At 60.1% G+C, this 9,218-nt stretch overlaps 1 protein-coding gene across 1 annotated transcript; it reads left to right on the plus strand.

Moving 5' to 3' along the window:
- The first annotated feature begins 5,656 nt into the window (after window positions 1-5,656).
- LOC113243340 (galactoside 2-alpha-L-fucosyltransferase SEC1-like) lies at window positions 5,657-6,887 on the plus strand. Its single transcript, XM_026481909.4, has one exon. The coding sequence runs from the start codon at window positions 5,678-5,680 to the stop codon at window positions 6,698-6,700; it is 1,023 nt and encodes a 340-aa protein (XP_026337694.2). The 5' UTR covers window positions 5,657-5,677; the 3' UTR covers window positions 6,701-6,887.
- The last annotated feature ends 2,331 nt before the right edge of the window (window positions 6,888-9,218 follow it).

Here is a 9,218-nt window from a genome sequence, read left to right on the forward strand (position 1 = left end):
GGTCCTAGCAGAGCAAGTACCTGGAGAGGAGAGGAGTGAACAGGCTAGGGGCCTCAGGCTGCCCTGTGGGTCAGCCTCTACCCCACTCCTCCCGCCCAGGCTCTCTGAGGAACCCCCGGCATTCCACCCCCAGCCCTGCCCAAGCCCCCTCCCCGGCTGCTTCTAAGCGAGGAAAATAGTTCCATCTGGGGAGAATTACTGTTTACATAACCCAAAGGGAAAAGAACGCAAGCAAAATTGAGAATTTTGCCTGAACTAATCCGTAGCTTAACACCCCAGAGCTATCCTCAGTGTCGAGGGGTGGGGGCCCTGGGGAGAGGGCAAGGGGTGGGGACAGATGGGGAAACCTAGACAGGCCACAAGGGGGAGGGGGACTTAAAGACAGATAAAGTGCAGAGACAAAGAAATAGAGAAAGGGACAGAGGCAAGGACAACAAAGACAGACAGGGAGGAGGGGACCCAAGTCTAAGGAAAGGGCCAGGTGCAGAGAAGAACCATGAGGAGAGAGGACCGGAGATAAGGGGGAGGCCGGAAGGCCCAGACGGATTATGGCTGGACACCCAGATCCACAGTTAGTTGGGGGGGGGACGGAGTCCCAGGGAGTCTGGGGCCAGGACAGATAGACAGGCAGACAGGCAGACCTGGGGGCTCAGAGACACACCCAGGGAGCAAGAGGAGAACAGAGGATCTCACTAGCCTGGCCGGTGGGGAGGTGGGGAGGCAGGGAGGGAAAGCGGAGGAGGGGCTCGGCGGGGCATCAGGAGCGGGGAGGCCAGGCCCCTGGCCCACGAGGATCAGAGCAGAGGCCTTTTCCCACGTGGGGCCCTAACCTTGTTCTCCACACCCAGGGCACGGAGGGGGATTATCGCCAAACAACCCAGCGGCCTCCTCCACCACCACCCACCCCCAGCCTCCACCAGGGCCTTAACCCTTTCCCACCCAGGTGTGAAGCACGAGAACTGTGCTTAGGAACCGGAGGGGGTCACACGGGGACTAGAAGCCTGGGTCACTCTGGAGCTGGAGAGGGGGGTTAGGAAAGCAGACGCCTGAGTCCCCCTTAGAATTCAGGGTGGGAGGACCCTGTCCTTGGATTTCGGAGGGCTTTCTGATAATCTCAGCCCTCCCCACTCCCGCCTGCCACCCTAGGCCTCAGGGTCTGGAGAGCAGAGCCCCCACATTCTCTACCCACCCTAAGGTCCCCAGATTAGAAAGGGGAACAGATGTGGGGGGTGGCAGGTGGTGGGGGCAGAAAGACAGGCAGGGCCGGGCAGGGCCAGATGCCAGGGCGTCTGAGGGGGGCCGGAAGTCCAGACCCTGGGATGGCAGGGGCTAGGAAGGACTTGGTGCTGAAAGCCCCCCCCCCTTTTCCCCTTCCAAGGCCAACAGCCCCTAATGAGAAGCTGCCTCAGATTTGGGGGCCTTGGAGCCTTTCTGGGCCCCACTGTCCACACCCCTGGGAGTCTGTGAGGCATCTGGGGGTGCAGCTGGGGTCACAAATGCCCCCAGCCTGATTTCACAGCCCCCAGTATCCCCACTGCGGTTGCCGCGTGCAGAGACTGCCTCCCCGGGCCATCACCCTCCGCCCCTCCCGACCAGCCTGGCGCCATTTTGCGCACTTGCGGCCCGGGCATTTGCCCTGTCCCTTAGCGCCAGCCTCGTCAAGGACCTGGCCCCCATCTCCTACCTCTCCTTTCTTGCCTGGGTGGTTCACGGGGTACCATTTTCTGGCCCTTAGCACCTTGGACAGCCAGGCCACGAGTTCCCCGGTGTTCCTAGGGGATCCAGAAGCCAGCCCCTGCCCACCTGGGAACCCAGATGTCCAGCCCCCAGCTGCTACCCCTCTGGGAGCCGGAGCCCACTCCCACTCCCCCTTTAAGGAGCAGAGTCTAGCTGTGCTCCCACCAGACCTATCGTTAGGCCCCCATGCCTCAGCGGTGAAGGGGTCCATCTGGGACCCAGGCTCCTTTTCCCCGGCTTTTTTGCACGCACCCTGCCCTTTGCCCCTGACGTTGGCCAGACCTGCACCCAAGAAGAGAGTGTCCTCTGCAGTCAGCTCCTCGCGTGCTCTTTCCTCCCGCAGTAGCCGCAGCGGCCTGGGCTCTCAGGAGTGAGTGCCGAGTGGCTGAGTGGCTGTTGTCAGGCCCCAGGCTAGTGGGGGTTCTGGGCGGGAGCTCAGAGCAGAGCCCGCAGAATCCAACACCACCACCGCTCCCCCCCCACCCCCGCCCCAGTCCCTTCGCCAACCGCAGCCACGCTCTCCCCACAGGGACCCCAGCCAGCCACGCCACCCAGGACTGTGTGGGATGCGAGGGACGTCGCCTCAGGGGGGCCCAAAACCAGGCGGCCCCAAGCATGCTGGCCCAGGAGGCTCAAGGCAGGTAGGATGGGACAGCGGCCCCACGGGCTTCCCGGGTCTGGGGTCCCCTGCTGCATTCACACTCAGACCCCTGCCCCACCGACTCCCCATGGCAGGCAGGCAGGAGGCAGGCGGGTGGCGGGGCTCAGCCCACCACGCAGTGGTGTGGTCCATCGGGAAGGGAAGGGGCTGACCTGCCAGGTGCTGGGACCCTTCAGCCAGCACCTCCTCCCCTCTGGACCTTTCTGTCAGCTCGGGTAAACCGAGCGTTAAGACAAGTCACTTTCCTTTTGGAACGATCTGGGCGGTCACTGGGAAACCCAAAGAATTGGGCCGCTTTCTAAGAAGGTGGAGAAGGCAGTGAGGAGGTGAGAATCCCCGGGCCTCCCTCCTCCTGCACTGCAGGGAGAGAGCAGGGACCCCGAGGGGGACGGGGACAGAGCTCAAAGCCAGCCTCCCCATGGCCAGTTTCCCCGAGGCCTCGACATTTCAGTCGCGAAATTTTCATGCAAATATGGCTGTCTACCATTACAGACCCACTGGTTTTGACCCTTTGCTGAGAAAAGCAAGGGTCTCAGACATCTGTCACCTTGGCTTTGCGTGCATTTATTGTGGCGCTGCGTGGACCCGACCCTGACAGGGGTTTGCCCCCCCACCTGCTGTCGGGAACCAGGACGCAGCCAGGACAGTCTGTGATTGCGGTTCCAGGGGACCTTCCCTGCGCCACTGTGGAGGGACCAGCCTGGGCAGGAGCCGGGACAGGGACATCAGATTTGAAATTAGGCTGTGGGGAGGAGTCGGCTGCATGAGAAGGGGGTTGGGGGCGGAGACACCCCCAAATCCAAGGGGGGCATACCGCGCTTCGGGGACAGGCGGTGTGAGCGACAGGGTAATGCCATGCAGTATTCACCGCCCGCCTCCCTCCCTCCTGTGTGCCTGCCACCCCCTCGAACTTGTCCATGACCCCCCCCCACCCCGCCCTTATCAGGCTTACAATCTAGAGGAGAGATCGCTACAGAAAAGTAATGAGTAATTCTGTTCTAGAGAATGGCGCTTTGGAGCAAAAGCAAGCAGGGAAGTGGGGGCGGGGGCGGGGTTCTGGAGGGGACATGTGGGCTGAGACCTGAAAGCGGTGAGGGCAAGCCACCCAGGCATCATCAAGGCAGGAGCAACCGGAGCAGAGGGAATGACCAGAGAAAATTCGAGAAGGTTTAGGTCTCGCTTTATTTTCCTCCCAACCTGGGGACAGGAAGTTTCTTAAGCTAATGTGACCTGGATGGAGGCTTTCTTCCTCACTTTTGTTTTTCACAGCCTGAGCTGCTTGAGGTGATTCGCACCCCTGAAGGTGTCTTGCGGGGCGGTGTGGGGGGAAGGGCAGAAGCTGCCGGAGCTGAGAGGAAAGAATTCTCCAAGATGGGAAGAGACTTTTTTTTTTTTTTTTTTTTTTTTTTTTTGGAGAAGGACGCTTTCCTCAACTATTGGGAATCTTCCCCCTCACGGTGCCCCAGAGAGGAGGCAGGACCTCCCTGGGGCACAGCTGCATGATGGCTCAGCAGGGTGGGACCCCCAGCTCTGGGCTTACGGAGACCTTTCATCCCTGCCTCGGTGGCCCAGAAATAACAGAGGCCCCACAAGGCAGGGCGGGTCGTCCTCCACAGATCACTGGACCGAACGTGTGTATCCGAGCGCTCTCCCTCGGGAAGACTCGAAAAACCCAGGACAACGACGGAGAGCACACATTCCTGAGCCACACTGCCCGGGGTTCAGATCCACGTGCTCCTTTCCTAGCTGTGTGACCCAAGGCAGGTGTCTGAACCTCTCTGTGCCTTAGCGTCCTCATCCGTTAAATGAGCGTAACAACGCGCGCCTTCTCGCGGGGGAGCACGAGGTCTAACCGAGCGAAGACAGGCCCGCAGCCTCATACCTGAACCTCTTCGGACCAGACGTGTTTCAGAGCTTGTGCGTCGGCCCCGTGGTGGGGCGCAGGGTCTGGGCAGCAGCCCATGATGCCCCATTACGGTTTCTGCAGCAAAACACGTGGGCATCACATTAAGTCAAGTCTCCAAGTAGCCGCAGGTCACTTGAGGCCACATTTTGTCCCCCAGCGAGTTCAGTTCAGATTGGGGTTGGCCACCAGTCTGCAGGAAGGTGGCCGGTAAGGAAGCGGGGACTGGGCGGGTAGATATGCTGGGGCCCGCGCTGCAGCCCCAGCCCTGACGCGCTGTTGTTCTGGGACTTTCCTGACAAAAAGCCAGGAGAGGGAGCTCTTGAGACTCCAGGACGGAGGGTGGCCGCAGGACCGGCAGCTGGATTCGCAAAGCCCAGAAATGAAAACACGGGGTGCCTTATTTAGATGTGGTGATAATTTCTCAGTGGTGAGAGCAGAGCATTAAACCAAGTGCAGCCCCCCCCTTTTTAAAGTAAACTCTACACCCGACATGGGGCTCAAACTCATGACCCCGAGATCAAGAGCCGCCTGCTCTACTGACAGCCGGTGGGGTGAAGCGGAAGTCCTTGTGAGTGTGGGCCGTGGGCAACTGCACGGGTCACCCACCATGGGGGCTGGTGCTGGGCAGTGGGTTACCTTTGCCCTGAGCCGCTGCTTCCCCCGCCTAGCGCGGGCTCCAGTCCCTGCTCAGCTCACCTGCCCTGGCTTTGGGACCGGGCCGCCCCACAAGCTGGCCCCAGGCAGGACCTGAGCTGAGCAGGCAGCGTGACAAGGATTGGGACAGAGCTGTCACCAGCTCAGGGAGAAGAGGGGCTCGTTCTTTGGCAACAAAAGCAGCGGGCAGGGCATTTCTTGTACCTCCCCCCCCCCAGTGGAGGAAGGGTGATGTCTTACTTAGGCCTGTTGTGGAGGAGCCAGCTAACCTCGCAGGGGACCCACATTGAACAAGAGACATTTGAGGAGGGCCCAGAACTGTTCAGATTTCCCAAAGGGTCAGATTACTAAAGTGAGGAGCCCTGGAATATTGGAGGAGGAGGAGAGCTGAGGCAAGGCCCACGGAACCCTGCCATTGAAGGGGGCTGGCAGAAGGAGAGATGGGGTGCCTGCAGGGGCGGGGACAGAAGGCAGAGCATGAAGAGTGGGGGTCCTGCCACCCAGTGCTCGCTTCTGCACGGGCCCACGAGACTCCCAAGCTGCAGCCACAGGGAAACCACAGGTAGAGGGGGGAGCAGAAAGCAGGTCAGGACGCGCTAGACACCCCTAGACTTGCTTGGCGGAGCTGAACACGGGAACGAATGATTTGGGGGCGAACGAGTCTCAGGTGCCCCTAGCCGTCACCCCTGACTGTGTCCTCTCTCCTCTCTGCAGCCATCATGGGATTCCGGGCCACTTGCCCTTCCTTCTCCACCATCTACTTCCTCTTCATCCTCTTGGTGGCGTCCACCATCTTCCACTGCCATCACCGCCTGGCCCTGGTGCCCGCCCCCTGGGCCTACTCGGGCCGCGTGGTCCTGGCCCCCAGACACCTGCCCCCGGGGGGCATGTTCACCATCAACGCCATCGGCCGCCTGGGGAACCAGATGGGGGAGTACGCCACCCTCTACGCCCTGGCCAAGATGAACGGGCGGCCGGCCTTCATCCCGGCGCAGATGCACGGCACGCTGGCACCCATCTTCCGAATCAGCCTCCCGGTCCTGCACGGCACCACGGCCAGCAGGGTCCCGTGGCGGAACTACCACCTGAACGACTGGATGGAGGAGCGCTACCGCCACATCCCGGGCGAGTACGTGCGCCTCACCGGCTACCCCTGCTCCTGGACCTTCTACCACCACCTGCGAGACGAGATCCTGCAGGAGTTCACCTTGCACGACCACGTGCGGGAGGACGCCCAGAGGTTCCTGCGGGGTCTGCAGGCCAAGTGGGCCCGGCGGGCGACCTTCGTGGGGGTTCACGTGCGCCGGGGGGACTACGTGCGCGTCATGCCGCGGGTGTGGAAGGGCGTGGTCGCCGACCGGGGCTACCTGCGCCGGGCCCTGGACTGGTTCCGGGCCCGCTACCGCCGCTCCGTCTTCGTGATCACCAGCGATGACATGGCCTGGTGTCGGGAGAACATCAACGCCTCCCGTGGGGACGTGGTGTTCGCTGGCAACGGCCTCCGGGGCTCCCCCGCCAGGGACTTCGCGCTGCTCACGCAGTGTAACCACACCGTCATCACCGTGGGCACCTTCGGGATCTGGGCCGCCTACCTGGCGGGCGGGGACACCGTCTACCTGGCCAATTTCACCCTGCCCGACTCCCCCTTCCGCTGGATCTTCAAGCCCCAAGCCGCCTTCCTGCCCCAGTGGGTGGGCATCGCCGCTGACCTTGGGCAGGCGGGAGAGAACTCCAGGTCATGATGCTTCCCCGCTGCTGGGCAACCTCAGAGAAGTGACTTAGCCTCTCTGGGCCACAGCATACCACCTGCAAAGTGCCTAATACAGAACTTACCTCCGCAGCCTCCGCAGCAAGTTCATTGAGTGTCGTTTAGCAAGACATTTTAGTGTCTCGGGAACCCGCCAGAAGTGCTGGCGGCAACCAGGCACGTGGGGGGCGTGCCCTGAACTTTCAGGCCACTTTAAGCTGGAAACGCACTTTTTTTTTTTTAAGTTTTTATTTATTTATTTATTTATTTAGTTAGTTAGTTAGTTAGTTGACAGAGACAGCCAGCGAGAGAGGGAACACAAGCAGGGGGAGTGGGAGAGGAAGAAGCAGGCTCCCAGTGGAGGAGCCTGATGTGGGGCTCCATCCCAGAACGCTGGGATCACACCCTGAGCCAAAGGCAGATGCTTAACGATTGTGCCACCCAGGCGCCCCGGAAACGTACTTTTTGCCCTCTCCTTGTCTGTAGTTTGGGGAGTAAGTCCAAATGTTTTGCCCTTGCCTCCTGGGAGGGCTCGGTGAAGCCGTTCCTACCCTCAAGTCAAGGGGAGCCAAGTGTTTTGGGCAGCTAAGAATTGAGGCTTGGGGTTTCATGGGGCCTCATTATGAAAGGGAGAGAACCCAGGATCTGAGAGAATGAATCTCGGGGCCGTGCCCTCCGTGGGGAGGTGAGGTCCCTGGAAGTGGGGGTGGGGGCCTCACAGTGCCGACAGGACTCAGGCAGGACTCCACACCACTCGGCCCGCGGCAGCAAAGACACCCAGAGTCCAATGTCCTAGGAGTGGCGGGCGGACCTCAGGGGGCCCCAGAGACAGAAGCAGGACCATGTCAGCAGCCACGTGCGCATGCATGGCCTCACCCCTGGGCACTGCCTATGCCCCCAGGACCCGGAGCCACTCGGAGAAACCCCCCTGGGGACAAAAGTTGGATTAGGTGATCACAATCAGGGTTTCCCTGTGTTCAGTGCATCTGGAATTATGGAGATACTGGTATTTCTATCGGTGTCATCTTCCTTTTTGGATATTAAATCTTTTTTGTTTTTAAAGATTTTATTTATGTATTTGACAGAGAGAGCAGAAGCAGGGGAGCGGCAGGCAGAGAGCGAGGGAGAAGCAGACTCCCCGCTGAGCAGGGAGCCTGCCTAGAACCTGACTCCGGGCTCCATCCCAGGACCCCGGGATCATGACCTGAGGCTCCGGCAGACACTTAACTGACTGAGCCACCCAGGCGCCACCCCCCTCAAAAAAATCTTAACATACAGTCATTTATGTTCATTGAAAATTGCCACTGGGCATAAGCAAGCACACTGGTGTAGAGAACGTTTCCGTCCCATCCTCTTTCCGAGTGTCTTATTCATCTGAACGCCCATTTCCCAGCATGCTTCTGAGGTCGGGCACCTTTGTTTCCCCGTATCAATAATATTGTATCTCCCCAGAGCCACTTTGACCCCAATTTACTTCCTGAAGTCCCGATGGAATCAGCATGGGCTGCGGCTGCGGGTAGGGGGGATGTTGGAGAAAGTGCCAGAAGGGTCTGGAAGGAAGGGGAGGGGAGCCGGGAGGGAGGTTCTGGGTGAGCTAACCCCAGCTGCTTGGCAAATTACTCCAAAATTTAGTATATTTATTACCTCGAATAGTGTGTGTGGATCAGGGATTCGGGCGTGGTTTGGCTGCATGGTGCTGCTTGCTTTATCCAGGGAGGTTGGTCCCTCTGAAGCCTCTCCTGGGGTGGGGGATGGGGGATCCTGCTTCCGTGGCCGGTAGTTGTGACGGCTCCACAGCAGCTGGGTGCCTCCCGAAAGAGAAATCCAAGAGGCCAAGGTGGAAACTGCCGTGCCTTCCTGGTCAAGCCGGCCCTAGTCACAAGCAGTCATGTCTGTCATATCCCGTCCATCACCCAGAACAGCCCTGGTCCGCTGTGGGAGGGAACGCATGGGGTGTGCACGCCAGGAGGGGGCGGTCACTGCGGGCCACTGGGGCCACCGAAACAAGCTACCACTGATCGGGGGCTTAAGCCACAGACATTGATCACTGGAGGGCTCCTGCAGAGGCTGGAGGTCAGACCCACGTTGGGCAGGGTTGGTCCCTTCCGAGACTGTAAGGGAGGGTCTGTTCCAGGGCCCTCTCCTGGCTTGCAGATGAGAAATTTGTCTCCCCCAAGTTCTTCCTCTTGTGAGGACACCAGTCATCAAGGATTCGGGCCCCCACTTAATGCCCTCATGTTAATGTAATTGCATCCCTAAAGATCCTTTCTTCCAAGAAGGTCACATCCCGGGGTGCTGGGGGTTAGGACCTCCACACGGGCATTTTTGTGGGGGCGCAACCGGCTCCCGGCCCTCTGCCCTCGCATCAGGCTGGCTTTACCTCCCTTCTGTTTTTCCTCCCTCCTCTCAGGGCCAAGTCCCACCTCCACAGGATAATTTACCCGAGTCAGGGTCTTTTCCCAAATTGTCCCTTTGGGACAGACTCAAGCGGGAAGGGCAGGGGAACCTGGGCC

This window comes from Ursus arctos, unplaced genomic scaffold (genome assembly GCF_023065955.2).
Source record: "Ursus arctos isolate Adak ecotype North America unplaced genomic scaffold, UrsArc2.0 scaffold_19, whole genome shotgun sequence".
NCBI classification, from domain to species: Eukaryota; Metazoa; Chordata; class Mammalia; order Carnivora; family Ursidae; genus Ursus; species Ursus arctos.